Genomic DNA, 14,789 nt, shown 5'->3' with positions numbered 1-14,789 from the left:
GGTTGTTTTATGAAATCAGTATCTACTTCTCCCAAAAACAAACTAGCTTAAAGTGCTGCAACAAACACTACAGCTACATTCTACAGGGAATTCCCAGCTATGGAGGAGGTGGTCAGCATTTAAAATGTTTCATAAAAGACATAGCTCTACTGACACAGCTGATCACTAAGACAAACAACCCTTTTTTAGGCCTCTTGTCGGCATTCCTGGGAATATCCTCCTCTTCTCTTGAACTTTTAAAACTGTCCTGGTCTGGATGAAAAATTAGTCACCCTACAAATAATCCCAAATTTCTGGGACTGTGTGGGTTCTGAAAGGGGGTGATGTAGTGGTAGAATTCCACTCAAGAATTCACAGAATAATGGGAACCACCAGTTCCCATGCAGAAGGATTCAGAAGTGTAGCAGAGGCCATGTACTATACCTTTCTGCCTGCAAATTCTTAAAATGCTGTGGAGTCTCACACCTCTAAAAGTAAGAGCTGAAATACAGAAGTTGGAAGATCCAGTATCTCATCTCAAAAATGATGAAATTAAGACCTCTATAAAGGGAAATGATTTTTCTAAAACCTCACAGCCAGTTAATACCAGAGTTGGAACTAAAGCCTGATCCTTTCCAGATTTTTTCTAGTTTATCTTGTTGTCTTCTCTCCATTTTAGCTTGAGAATACTATCCACTGCTTTCATACCAGCCTCTAACTCCTTTAGAGAGCATCATTAAGCACCATATCCCCTACTTAATTGTGACATGCTCATGAACTTGTGGGCTGTAACCTAGAATCTGGAACCTGAAAAGGTAGTTACGCAGGTGAATGATTTGAATTTCCTCCTCTCTCTTAGGGAGGAGGAGGTAAAACAGGAAAGCTGTTACCTCTTGGATGGTAGGACTTTGCTACCTAGTGTACTGTAGGTGGCTGTGCTGGCCAGAATATAGGAGGCCTGCTAGTGTATGTCCTTTGATGGTTATGCTTAGCCTAACAGTGTCAGCCAGGAAATCATCCATCCTGTGTCACCAAGGGTCTGCTCACCTGTTCCAAGCAGGTTGTGAGTGTTCAGACTGGAAGAAAAAATATCTCTGAGCCTCCCACATTGGTTATTTGGGTTTGTTTGTCCCTCTTCCAGTTGAACTGTATGTCTGAACTGAAATCAGTCCATCTCAACTCTGATTTGCTTCTTCTCATTTAGTGGCGCCACCGAAGCATCTCATTCCCTGAATCTGCCATCACCCGTCCCCAACCGTTGCCCCACTGGGGCACAGGAGATGTGGGATTTAGCCAGAAGTTTCTCTCTTAAATGTCTTCTTCTCAAGAACGAAAATGTAATTCAGAAGGAAAATTAGACAAAATGAAAAGTCAGCAAATAAAATTACCCCACCATTGCTAGGGTTCCTTTGTTATTTTCTTTGTAGAATTTTATTTTGTTTTATTTTAATTTATTTGGATGTTGGTTTATATCCAGTTGCATATCAAACCAGCATCTCTTTTAATACAAGGCATCTGGTTTGGCTTACCTGAATAGCATTCAGAAAATGGGGTAGAAATTTCATTTTGTTGTCATCATTCCTGAGCTTCCCTCTCATTCTGGAGACTATTCCAAAAAGGTTGAAGTCTCATACAAATTTTTACATGAGCAGATATTTCTGCTTAAGGAATTTGGTTACAAAATAAGCTCAATGAGCTCAGGATTGGGAGCCCCAAATAAAGTATATTTTCTTCAATAAAGAAAAAAGCCTCTGTTTCAAAGTTATAAGGATATAAATTTGTATTTGAATGAGAAATTCAGGGACTTGGAATTATTCTGTTTCTTTGTCCCAATTGGAGAGTGATATTTTATAATTTCTCATTAGCTAATACATTTTTTTAAACTCCAGTAATCTTGTGTTTCATGATCCTGCCAAACAGGTCCTTTTCCTGTCTTTGAATCTTCGTTGTGGTGGTTGTCATCATTATTGGTGTTGGTATTATGTATGGTTTGCTGCATGGCCAGTATGTCGATCATATGATCCATGTGTAAACTGATATACCACTGGAGTTTAACATTGTGTCTCTGTAACTATTTGCGCTGCTAGCTGCTACACTGAAGCAACCATGCTGTTCTCAAGGCAGTCTACCCTTGATGATTTAGATGGACCTGAAACTGTTCCTAAAACAAGTGAGCGTGCTCGACCTAGGCTCCGTAAAATGTTCAGCATGGATGTGTCCTCTTCATCAGCTGACAGTGGCAGTTTAGCATCAAGGTGCTTAATTCATGCATGCTTTGTTCCATAATTTTATTGCCTTTCTCCCCTTTATGTCATTGCAAACATATGTTCTTGTGAAGTTTTTTTATTTTTTAATTTTTATTTTAAGGATTTGCGTGAATAACAAAAGCATAACCACCACCCTTTCTAAGTAGTCCCCATGATAATATTATATTAAGCTAACTGCTGATTAGCTTTTGTCTGTTAGGAGTTTCTTAAAAATCCTTGTTACAAATATTACCCTCGATTCTAGAAATATTTTGCACTTTCCGTTTTCAAAGGAATAAGTATATTTCTGCCTATATTTGTAGTATATGTAGGCAGTACCCAAAGAGGAAAATCTGTCAGAAAAGGTGGAAAACTTTTTTTATGACTTTATCAAAAAAATCAGTGCAACAGGAAATAAAAATGAAAATTTGCCATATGTGGTCATTTGGGTTTGATACAGAATAACCCCCTCTATATTTTATGTGCATAAGTAACTCAAAAGTTATGATGTATTTTACCATTTGTTTTTTAAAAAGAATATTATTTTGCAGTAGAATATATCACCTTTATGGATCATAACTTGTTCTTTTTGGAAAAAGTTACTTTGGGGTTTAATATTTCTCATTAAGTCATATGTGAAACAGTAATCATTTAGTGGTAAAATTATTTTCATAAAATCCCAAAAGTCTTCTTTTGAATTGCCTTAGAATGGTCAGCAGGCACATAGAAGCATCAGCTCCATTTTATTTATCCTGACACTAAAAAGACCCAATCCAAAACACAGTTCATTTTGACTGCTCATCAGGGCAAATCAGAGGGATTGTTACCTTCTTTTTTCTGACAGCTGTAGACCTTAGCTAGGAGTGCCTTGACCCTATGAGATATCCTCTGACAAGACATGGCATGCCACTCCACTTGGTTGAGTCCTGGAGGTACTCTCAACTCCCAAGGCCAGACATGATCCAAAATCGTAGGGGATATGCTTCTACTTGGTTCCAGTCATGGAAGTTGGACCTGGTGTGGGGTTGGCCCCAGTGGTCTGAATGTGTCCTGGGCTAATGGGTCTATTTCACAGCCTTCCAAGAAGGTGATGTCTAATTAAGGTAAGTCTATATAAAAATCCAAACTACCCTGGAATTCTAAGAGACTTCTAGGTGGTGTGTGTGCTTGGGGCCAGAGCCCTGGGAAAATTTGAACCCCTGAGAGAGCATCTTGGACTCATGTAGATCTTGTTCCCACCAGGACACCACAAAGAACTCTGTCATAAGCTCATTCACTCACTCATTCATTCATTCACTCATTGGCATGTCTATGACAAGACAGATGGATATACTCTGCACATTGGCAAATCTCACAGATTATGAACCCACACTATTCACATGTGCCATTCAGATAACAGTACATATTTAAAATCCAACAAATTTCACTCCTGTATCTACCACATTCCAAATCACAAGATCATTTTTTGTTGCCTCTGCCCTTTGGGGACAGGGTGTGTCTGGGATAGACAATAATTAAAGGCATGCGATGAATTTCACTCAGTCCAGCAGCTCTATTTTCATTTCCAACATCTCCTGCATGGACCTGATAGGGAAAATTAGAAAGAAAAGAAATTGGAGATAAAATACACAAGAGGAAAGAATGGGAAGTCAAAAAGTAGGGAGTGAAGATGAGTAGAGAAGTTTATAGAAAATGAATGCTAAAGAAGGGCAATTGTTAAAAGAAAATAAATTGACATAGTTGGGTGTGGGGAAGAGAAAACAGGAGTATCCCCTGGGAGGAATGAGGGCAAGCTTCTAAAGGGGACAGGTCAAGGACAAAGGCATACTGGGAAACAGTACAGTGACTGGAGTTTCCATGTCTGAACACAGGAACTTAATGGAAAATGGTTAAGAGATGGAGGAAACTCAATCACATGTGAGAAACACCAATGAGAAAAAGGGAAAGAGAGAGAGAAAAACAGGAGGGAGAAATGAATACTGAGAAAGTATGACATCTTTAATGAGGCATACAATTACATTTTTTCATTCCTATGTGGCAGGCAGCCCCCTATGGATCTAGATAGGCACATGGTGTAGGGCTGAAAGTAGGATGCATCTTGGTGAAAACCTACAAAATGGCAAGGCTTCTCATTTTCATATGTACTCTTCTTTAAAATACATAAAATGATAGCTCTGCTATAATAACTATGTATTGATCTGAAAATAAACCCTGGAATGCCTGTCTGTGTATCTTGATACTATTTTAAAAAAACTCTGTGCATAAGGTGGTTTCTGCTTCTTGTGAACCATATGACTTGTTATAATTTAAACGGTGTGTGCACTCCCTGCCTTTGCATTTGAGAAACTGCCATCTATAGTTTCTGCAGATCAGTGGGTAACAGATATGCTGAAGAAACAGAGCAGTGGGAATGCAGAAGGAAGTGGGGTACTTAATTTTTCACATGCCTTAGTGTTTTGATGTGAGAGTACTGGTAAGGTCTCTCCAAAATTGGGAAGTTTTCAGCACTGGTTGGATGCTAAGACCCGGGTCTGCCCCTCTCTCTGGACAGCGAGCCCACGCAGTGCACCCTGCTATACTCCCGCCAGGGGACCACTGAAACGATCGAGGAAGTGGAGGCTGAGCAGGAAGAGGAGGCTGTGGCACCAAAACCTGAGCTTGAGGATGCAGATGACAAGGATGAAGCCGAGGGTGACATGGGGCATGAGACCATAAGCCTGACCCCTGAAGCTGAGCTGCCACACTACTCCACCATGGATGGGGATGTGGAAGCCCCCCCCTCCTACAGTAAGGCAGTCAGTTTTGAGCGCCTCTCCTTTGGCTCACAGGACGACTCCACAGGCAAGAACCTCATGGTGGTCAGCCCAGATGACAGCCGCACAGACAAGCTGGAGTCTAGCATCTTACCTCCTTTGACGCATGAGCTGACAGCCAGCGAGCTGCTTCTAAACAAGTAAGAGCCAGTCAGCAGAAAAATTCACATAAAACTCAAGTTACATAGAATTAGCAAAAAACATCAATTAACACTGTGTTGAGATACTTTTCTATACTAAGGTCTGATATTAGAAAGGCCTACAGCCATAGATTGCCTCCAAAAAAACTGTAGGAAGTAGGGCTGGGGTGGAAGACAGCAGGGAGGCTCCTACAGACTGAAAATAAGTAATTCAGAGCTATTAAAGACAAATAAATGATTGGGCTGTTTATTTGAACAGGATGTTCCACGATGATGAACTTGAAGCCTCAGAGAAGTTCTATGTTGGCCAGCCTCGGTTCCTGCTACTGTTCTATGCCATGTACAACACCCTTGTGGCGCGCTCTGAAATGGTGTGCTATTTTGTTATCATCCTCAACCACATGGTCTCAGCCTCCATGATCACCCTTGTGCTCCCCATCCTGATCTTCCTGTGGGCCATGCTGTCTGTCCCTAGGCCCAGCCGGCGGTTCTGGATGATGGCCATTGTCTACACAGAGGTATGCCTCAAATGGTACCCCCTGCACCCCTCTGTCCCCACGAGCCCCCTCTGCACTGGCAGGCTCTGACTCCCAGAAGCTTCACCCAAGTCGAGAGCTAGATAGATATTCTTAGATGTGCATGTGATTGTAACTAGCAGTCATTTGCTCCTATCAGTTTGATCCATCAATTCATATTTAATCCTCATACAAAGTAGGTACCACTACTATTCCCTCTTAACCACTAAGGAAACAGTATTACTGAGATTAAATAACTGACTTGAAGTTATCCAACTGGTAAGTGATAGAGTGGTTGTCTAACCATAATGATAATCACTAAGATAATAAAATTTTAATTCAGAACCAAGCATACGGCCTGCCAGTGCAACAAAGCACTTTGAATACTGTTTGATGCAGCATATATCCTTTTCCATTGTTAAACCTAAAATTCAGTTTCCACAAAGTTGTATAAGCCCCCATTTCAAAGTCTGAACGAAGGAAAGGGTTTCCATCTTATACAATGGAGCAAGGGACTCTATAATCTTATGGAGCTGCTCTTCTGTCCTGCCCAATGCTCCAGTCACTGGAAGTGGCCTATGCAAAGAAACAAAGGAAGAAAAAAGCCTGGCCTGTGCCAAGATCTGCAGGTGACTTGTAACAGGAAGCCATGTGAGAATGCAGAACACAGAAGAAGGAGAACTTAGTAATGTCAGCATAGACATGTTGGCAGGACCTGATCCTGTTGGCAAATAATTTGAATAGGACATGGCCTGACCAACTCTGTGTTACAGGAAGTTTTTAGGCAGAATGAACTGGAAGACTTGGTAAGTTGAGGCCAGTTAGCAAACCATTTTAATTGTCAGGGAGGAAATAGGGTCTGAATCAGAGCAATAACAGTGAGGTTGAAAATGAGTAGGTGGGTAACAAGGGTTTGGGTAATCCACTAGAACTGGTTAGAGTGTGAGGGAGAAGGGAAGAGGCAAGGGTAACTTTGCATTTCTGCTTTGACATGAGGTAGGTGAGGCGGCTGATCGCTGAGATAAGGAACACCGGATAAAGGGCAGCTGAGCAAGTGAGGAAATACAGGCATCATATGAGTCTGGATGATTCTTTGAAGAAACTTGACTATAAAAAGTGAGAGAGGATTCAAATAAGGTGGAGAGTCTACTCTGGAGGTCACTCTTATGAAGCTTACATTGAACATTGCTTCCTATCATAACTTGCCAAACCCCAAACCAAAACCACTCCAGCCAATCCTAAAGAACACCTAGGGCAATTTAAGATTCTTCAAAGGTTCCATGAACTAGATAACTTTCCAGAAACTTACAATCTCTAGATGGGTTCCTGAATCAGGTAAGTCCTGAAGCTTAGAGGGCCCAGCCTCTCCAGAACATCAGCTAGTTCTGTCTCCCTACCCTGTATTATTGACAGCCCCTTCCAACACGAAAAAGTTAGAATGGCCATAGCCCAAAAAGAGTGGGATAGAAACATCAAAGGTGATAGTGGAATTGTCGGAGAAGGTAGGGTTTAACAAACAAGCATGATTGCTGAACATTATATTGATATTTGTTTTAGTCTCTAGAATCTTAGAGCAGCTAGAAGTAAATATCCAAAACTGTGGAATTGGAACCCATACCAAACTCTGAAATCTGTTCTACAGCTAATTGTTGTGCAGTGCTTTAAAATTTATTGCTTTTTTGTATATATGTTGTTTTTCACAAAAAAGAAAAAATATGTCTATTGTGATGATAAAAAAAATATTATTCCTTCTAGTCTCCTATGCTCTGGAGCAGCTAGAAAGAAAAATCTGAGATGATGGTATGGTAGCTGATGACAAATTCTGGAATCTGTCCTGTAACTACTTGTTGAAGAGTGCCTTGAAAATATTGCTTTTTTCTTTCTTTGCTTTGTATATGTGCTATAATATACAATTTGAAAGTTTAAAAAAAAAGGAGAGAGAGGATTATATATGTTGCAGTTAACATCTGATGATACAGTTGTTAAAGGTATGCTTAAATGAAACCTTCGTATTTCCCCATTTGGCCTTCCAGCCAAACGTACAGCTTATCTATCCTGAACTAACTGACAGCACAATGGGCTACTTTTTGTTTCATTTACTTCTGTTTATTCTTGAGGGGAACTTCCAGTAAGCAATAAAATAGTGAAAAAAAAGTGGAGATTGGTAGAAACTGAAGATCATTTACATCAAAACAGTGTGATTTGCTCATAAAGATGACTAGTTAAAATACTACATAAAATTGTTTCCTTCCAAGTTTTTCCTAATTACCATGTTTTAATAGTTGAGTAATTATGTAACTATCTAATGAACTCAGTATAAATTAGTCATCTCCTCCAGAATAGAGGAAATGAACAATCATTTAAAGCAGTGACATGAGTTACCTAGGTGGCCCTGAGATGTCTACAATTGAAAACACTCATGAAAGTAATAGATTGCTCTTTGTATAAAGTAGACATCTGTGAGAATGATAATGTTTGTATGTCACATAACCGTGGGCCTTCTGGCCACCAAAACTGTGAAAGGGATGTTTTTCTTAATTTTTATATCAGTATTTTGTATATATTGCTGTGCCTAAAAGGACTAATTGTGAGATTTCCATCATTTGTACTTAGGTGGCAATTGTGGTCAAGTATTTCTTCCAATTTGGGTTCTTTCCCTGGAATAAGAACTTGGAATTTTATAAAGATAAACCTTACCACCCGCCAAATATCATCGGAGTGGAAAAGAAAGAAGGTTACGTTCTCTACGACCTCATCCAGCTCCTTGCCCTCTTCTTCCACCGATCCATTTTGAAGGTACTGCATCTTGACAGTTAACCAGCACACACATTTCCTATTCCCAGAGAACTTCACAAAAGGACTAGGATCAGAGCCAGAGGTGACTTCTCCCTGTGTACACTTTTTTAAAAATTTTCCTTTTTAACAGACAGCTGTGCTCATCTAAGTAGACATTTTGTCCAGCACCTGTGCCAATGTGGAACATGTGATTAATCTAGGAGAAAATTTCCCTTATTTCTACCCTGGGCTGAACACATATCCTAGTTAATCCACATGTGCAGAGAATTTCTTGAATGATGTGTGATGGCTTCATGGCTTGATACACCAAATTCTGCCCCTACTTTAAGCTAAAACCTCAGAGTGCTAAACTTTGGGCTGGATCATATTGTCTCTCCTCTCTACCCCAAATTCTATCTACCTTCATCCAGTGGAATTACTTTTTTTTTTTTTAACTGATTCAATCTCTTTACTTGTTATAGGTCTCTTGATATCTTCTATTTCTACCTTGAGTCAGTTTATGTAAATTGGAAGTTTCTAGGGATTTTTCCATTTGCTCTAGACTGTCTGATTTGTAAGTAAATATTATTAATAGTATTCTTTTTATTATTCTTGCTTTATTTTCTGTAGGATCAGTGGTAATGTCCACCTTTTCACTTTAGATTTCAGTTATTTATGTCCTCTTTCTTTTTTTCTTTTTCTTTCTATCTAAGGTTTGTTAGTTTGATTGATTTTTTTTCAAAGAACAAATTTCTGGTAGCTAAGCTTTTTTGTTAATTTGATTCATTTTTTTCATTTTCAAAGAACCAACTTCTGGTTTCATTGACTCTCTCTGTTGGTTTTGTACTCTCTATTTCATTTACCTACACTCTGAACTGTATTTTGTTCCTTCTGCTTACTTTAGTTTTAATTTGTTCATTTTTCCTAGTTCCTCAAGTTGTGAAGTTAGGTTATAGATTTTCACTCTTTCTTATTTTTTAATATAGGCATTCACAGCTACAAGTTTCCCTTGTAATTATTTTTTACTGGGTAGTTTCTTGTTACGAAACCATTAGCTTTAAAAAAATTTATTAACAAACTTATAGGTTTACAGAAAAATCATGCATAAAATTCAGGATTCCCATACTCCATCCCGACACCAACACCTTGCACCAGTGCGGAACATTTGTTACAATTGGCCGATGGCACTTTTTTGTAATCATACTATTTGTTTAACAGTAGTTACATTTGTTAAAATTGATGGAAGATTATTAAAATAGTATTATTAACTATTGTTCATCGTTTACAGTAGGTTTATTTTTTTCTTTATCCTCCATACTGTTAACACTATGCATTAGTGTTGTACACTTGTAATTCATGAAAGATTCTTCTACTTGTACTATTAACTAAAGTTCTTCATCTACAATAGGGTTCACTGTGTTGTACAGTCCTATGTTTTATCCTTCATTTTTTATTCTAGTAATACATAAACCTAAAGTTTCCCCTTTTAATCACGTTCACTGGTACAGTTGAGTGCTGTTGATTACACTCACACTAATGTGCTACCATCACCACAGTCCTTTTCCAAACCTTTACCATTAGCCTATCTAGAAAATCTGTACAAGTTAAGCATCGACTCCCCATTCCCTAACCCGGTCTATCTCCTCGTATCCAATGTTTTAGACTCTAACTCAGTGAGTTAGAGTTAATTAGTTCATAACAGTGAAATCATATAATATTTGCCTTTTCTGCCTGACATATTTCACTCAACATAATTTCTTCCAGCTTCATCCATGTTGTCACATGCATCAGGACTACATTCTGTTTTATAGCTAAATAATATTCCATCATAGGTATATACCACATTTTTAATGAGATAGCATATATTCAAATATCCTTTGTAGTCCAGGGCCCTGCTTTCTGTGCTTCCTCTCAGCTTATTATTGAGGAAGCTGTTCATTACCCTGCACCATGACAATCTTTAAGCAGGACAAACCCAATAACTGTTGTCCTTCCCAAGCAATTATATGTTGTTCTCTTTATCTTCTTGCACACTGGGAATTATAAGCTATGCTTATAGATCTGCAACTCAACTCTAAAACATAAAAGTGATTGCATGACATATAATTTATATATGAATATGCCTATTGGCCCAACCTTACTTTCCACCTCTTATTTTAGCCCTGCCTCCTTTTAGAAAATGTGTTAAGCTCATTTTATCATGTAGTATCTTTATTAGAACCAAGGATCCTCCTTAAATCAAGGCTTGGCATGAGGTATACACACACACACATAAGTAAACGTGTTTACATATATGTGTTCCGTTTGTACCCTAGCTGAGTGGGCTCTTTCTACCTGGGCTTCATCTGCATATACCTTATCCAAGGTCTTCATTTCATCTTCCATTACCTTACAAACTGACAAAGACTCTACCCCTCTGTCCTGGGGGAGCTTCATATGAGTCACTGCAGTAAAATGGATTTGCAAAGATGTTATCCAAGGAAACTAATTAGCCAGAATGAAATTTTCCTCGATTTTCCAACTCTTCTGATAAATAACCTAATTACCAGAATTTATGTAATTTATTGACAATTGTTTATGAAAATATTAATAAATATAGTGACCTTTCTTTAGATCTGGAAATTGAAGTTTTAAATTTCAACTTTTAATACATGATATCATTGTCTGGGCCAGTTCTGAGGTCTTTTGCATCCTTTAGCATGTCATTTAAAAAAAATTTATAAACCTTTCACATTTTTACTACTTCTCCCCACTAATCAAATTATTTAATAGCTACAGTTTTACACTTATGGCTTACAGTAAGCAAAATTTTGATACTTTATATTGATGTACTTTGGGTTCTTTGAAAATTTCATATGTACGGTAAATTTATGTAAGCTTTGTAATACTGATAGTATGCTGAAATTTTAGCTAATATGAAAACTACTTTTCAGAACAATAAATCTTTTCATAAAAAGACAAAATTACCCTACAAGTTTTTAAAAATTCAACCTTTTTTAAAAATGTTGCTGTAAAAACCAAACCAAAACTACGTAGAAATTTTGAAAGTGTTGAAAACTCTCCTATTTGATATGATTTGTTGTAAATTTTATAAATAATGTGAAAAAGATTACTGAGAAGTGGTGAACTAGTCCAAATATGTTAAAATGTTGGCAAAATAGAAAACAATGTTAAAAATTATTTGAAAGAAATCACTATGGTCTAAAAAAATCTCATTACGAAGAAAAGCTAAAATGTTCATGATGGTTATAAGGAGTACATTCATTGACTATGTTTAAAAGTAATATATTTGTAAATAAATAAGAATAATCAGTAAATTGGGTGACTTTGTCTTTCGATGAATTGATCATTCTGAGTTGGCTTTTGTCCATCTGATTTTGGATGAATTGTCCTGGGGCACTTATCCTCTAAAGCTTGAATCAGAGGGAGAACTGGGTAAAGTCTTGGGACAAATGCATAGGCATCGTGATACCCGAGTGCTCAGGAGACAGTGAGCTCATTGGAGAGCCTCATCCACCAGCAACAGGGTGGCTTGTTGCCTGGGCAGTCTCTTGCTCCAATAAGCTCCCTGGATCCTCACTCTCCTCCTAACAAGTTGTTCCTCCCACTTCACCAGTTTTCTGGAAGCAGAGAACAGGCTCAGCAGAATGCATCACAATCTTTCTCTCCTGTGGGTCAATGTGTTGAGTAGAGTATTTGCCACTTTGTGTCTGATTCAGCAGCAGATGATTCAAGGATTCACATCTTTCCATGCAGCCTGAGGGAGGGACAACAAATAAAGATATTTATTGAATATGGGCCAGTGGGGCTGAGTTCACCACTTGAGGCTTGGAATGCTGGCTGTGAGCAGATAGAGAGACATGTTGTGAAAAGCACTTTGCTCAAGGAGCAAGTCAAATAATTTTCATGTCATCGTTATTCCATCTACCAAACATATCTTTGTCCACCCCAATAGCCGCTGGTATCATCTACACCCATCACTCTCCTACAGAATCCCTAGTAAAGTTCTAGATCCTAAATGTTCCTAGAATGCCCTCCACAACTTCTCGAATCTCACAGGAAAATTTGATCAGATGCCTAGAGCAGAAATTCTGACCCCTCCCAGGAGCCAAGCCTGAGCTACCCCTTCCGTCCTCTCTTAGTGTCATGGCCTATGGGATGAAGATGATATTGTTGAGCATGGCACAGACAAGGATGAATCAGATGATGAGCTCTCCCTGAGTCGTGACAGAAGAGATTCCTCGGATTCCCTGAAGTCCATCAACCTGGCAGCCTCAGTGGAGTCCGTCCACGTGCACTTCCCGGAGCAACAGACAGCCATCCGACGGAAAAGCTCCAGTGGCTCACAGATCTCCCATAGGTCCAGCTTCTCATCAAATAAGTCCAGGAGAGGTACCCTCCACTGCTGTATCCCTGGACTGGGAACCCCAAAATTGTCTTTCGGTTCTGGTGCTGGAGGGTTTGGGCAAGGGGGATTGTTGGGGTACTCTCAAGAAGGCAGATATTTTTAATATAAAAAAGAAGGTGTTTTAAAATCTAACAGACTAGTGTTCAAATCCTATTGTAGCTGGGTGAATGGCAGTCATCTCATTGCTCAAAATGTCTGATTCCTGAGCTTGTAAGTGCTGGGTGCATGATCACTTTTAAATCATAGCCAGAAATCCCACTCAGTGTGTCCAGAGGGCTGCAAATCACAACATATTCTGAAAATATATTTAGATTTAATCAATGGAAACTTGGGACCAAATTTCATCTATTTCCTAACCCAGTTATTAATTTCTTATTAGTTGGCAAGTACAATTAGAACGTAGATGCACTTTGTTAGCAAGGCACTATTTGAATAATTGGGCTTTTGTACCTAACATTCTTATGCCTGAAACTTCCCATATACAGGGTGTGCGTTCATCTGCAGAACCTCCCTTTGAGGCAGACACAACCAAGTCATGTCATGTACATTTTACAGTTAAGAGAAATCAGGACATAAAAACAGGCAGGGGTCACAGACCCAATCTGTAAAACCTACCACCCAGGACCCAGTTTAGCATTATAAGAGCTATTCTTCCAGTGCCTCTCTTTCTGAGAGAGAGATTGCATAACAATCTGGGAAAACTCTGTTGGAACTACCAAGGGGTATAAAACCCCACAGATCTGTCTTGCTGTGGAAGCAGAGTTGAGACCATGGATTCCAAGTTGGCAAGCCATTCCAAATTACTCAGGAGCTGTTCCTAATAGCATCTGTGTATACACATGCTTCATTGCATGTGGTCTATAGCTACCATGCAATATTTATGTTAACAAACCCTGTTCTCACCCTACACCTCGGTTTCTTTGTATTTCTAGGCAGCACAAGTACCCGAAACAGTAGTCAGAAAGGAAGCAGTGTTTTGAGCATTAAGCACAAAAGCAAAAGAGAACTTTATATGGAAAAGCTTCAAGAACATTTACTCAAAGCCAAAGCATTCACCATAAAAAAGTGAGTACATGAAAAATTGGGGTGGTATGTTTCATTTTAGGGCTGGGCGGCTAGTGTCAGTTAGTTTGCATAAACCCATGGTAAAGGGCAAGAGAGGTGACATCTCATATGATAAACGGTATCTTCTTATACCAAGATAAAATGACCCACGATTGTATTGGGTTTTTAAAAAATAATTTTTCAGTAAATGCAATTGAGTTTATACCTATTACATTTGCAAAAACACCTCTTCTATTTAAACAGAATAAAGATGTAATTGCATGCATTTCTAGGTATTATGTGGGTTTATTTGCAGACAGAAAGCAACATGGCCACAGACAGAAAAGGCCTTCAGGATGGACACTCATCCTAGAGAGGGGAGACTGGGGCGCCTAGGGGGAAAGGGTCTGCCCAGCATTCTGTGGGCTGGTAAAAAGCACCATGTACAGGTCCTTCAAGGGTCAAGATAATGAGGGGCAGCAAACCCAGGAGCTGGAACTGGGCTGCAGCTTGAGGGTTCTGGGGTCCACAGGAGTACCAGGCCCTGAGACCAGAACAGCCATCCATACTGAGCCTGCCTTGAATGAAGTTTGAGTCTGGAGCACAGTGAAAGCAGGGAAAGGGCCAACAGGAGGCTATGGTCATAATGGACAGAGTGAGGTGAAGTTCAAATGCCTAGGACAAGTGCGGAGCCATAGTGGAAACACAGCCCTGAAAGGGGAGGGTGTCCCTAACATTTATGAAGTGCCTGTGCCACGTACTCTGTTGTCTAAGCAGTTCACATGGATTCTCACATCTAATTCTCCCCCTGACCTTACAAGTTAAGAATAAAGACCACCTTGATTTTATAAAGAGAGTGGAGTAGCTTG

At 39.3% G+C, this 14,789-nt stretch overlaps 1 protein-coding gene across 15 annotated transcripts in view; it reads left to right on the top strand.

The window, feature by feature from the left end:
- PIEZO2 (piezo type mechanosensitive ion channel component 2) overlaps positions 1-14,789 on the top strand; it is a 562,484-nt gene that overhangs the window by 510,522 nt on the left and 37,173 nt on the right. For 11 of the 15 annotated variants that reach the window (XM_077135993.1, XM_077135995.1, XM_077136003.1 and 8 more), the window contains 6 exons: positions 2,067-2,234; positions 4,777-5,178; positions 5,438-5,696; positions 8,307-8,489; positions 12,611-12,860; positions 13,809-13,941. In XM_077135993.1, the coding sequence (XP_076992108.1) occupies positions 2,067-2,234; positions 4,777-5,178; positions 5,438-5,696; positions 8,307-8,489; positions 12,611-12,860; positions 13,809-13,941 (1,395 nt within the window). The remainder of the gene's footprint in view (positions 1-2,066; positions 2,235-4,776; positions 5,179-5,437; positions 5,697-8,306; positions 8,490-12,610; positions 12,861-13,808; positions 13,942-14,789) is intronic. The other 4 variants (XM_077135999.1, XM_077135997.1, XM_077136000.1 and 1 more) reach the window with 1 other exon arrangement.

This window comes from Tamandua tetradactyla, chromosome 18 (genome assembly GCF_023851605.1).
Source record: "Tamandua tetradactyla isolate mTamTet1 chromosome 18, mTamTet1.pri, whole genome shotgun sequence".
Classification (NCBI taxonomy): domain Eukaryota; kingdom Metazoa; phylum Chordata; class Mammalia; order Pilosa; family Myrmecophagidae; genus Tamandua; species Tamandua tetradactyla.
The sequence above is the reverse complement of the archived record's forward strand: the minus strand, read 5'-3'. Positions and strand labels throughout refer to the sequence as shown.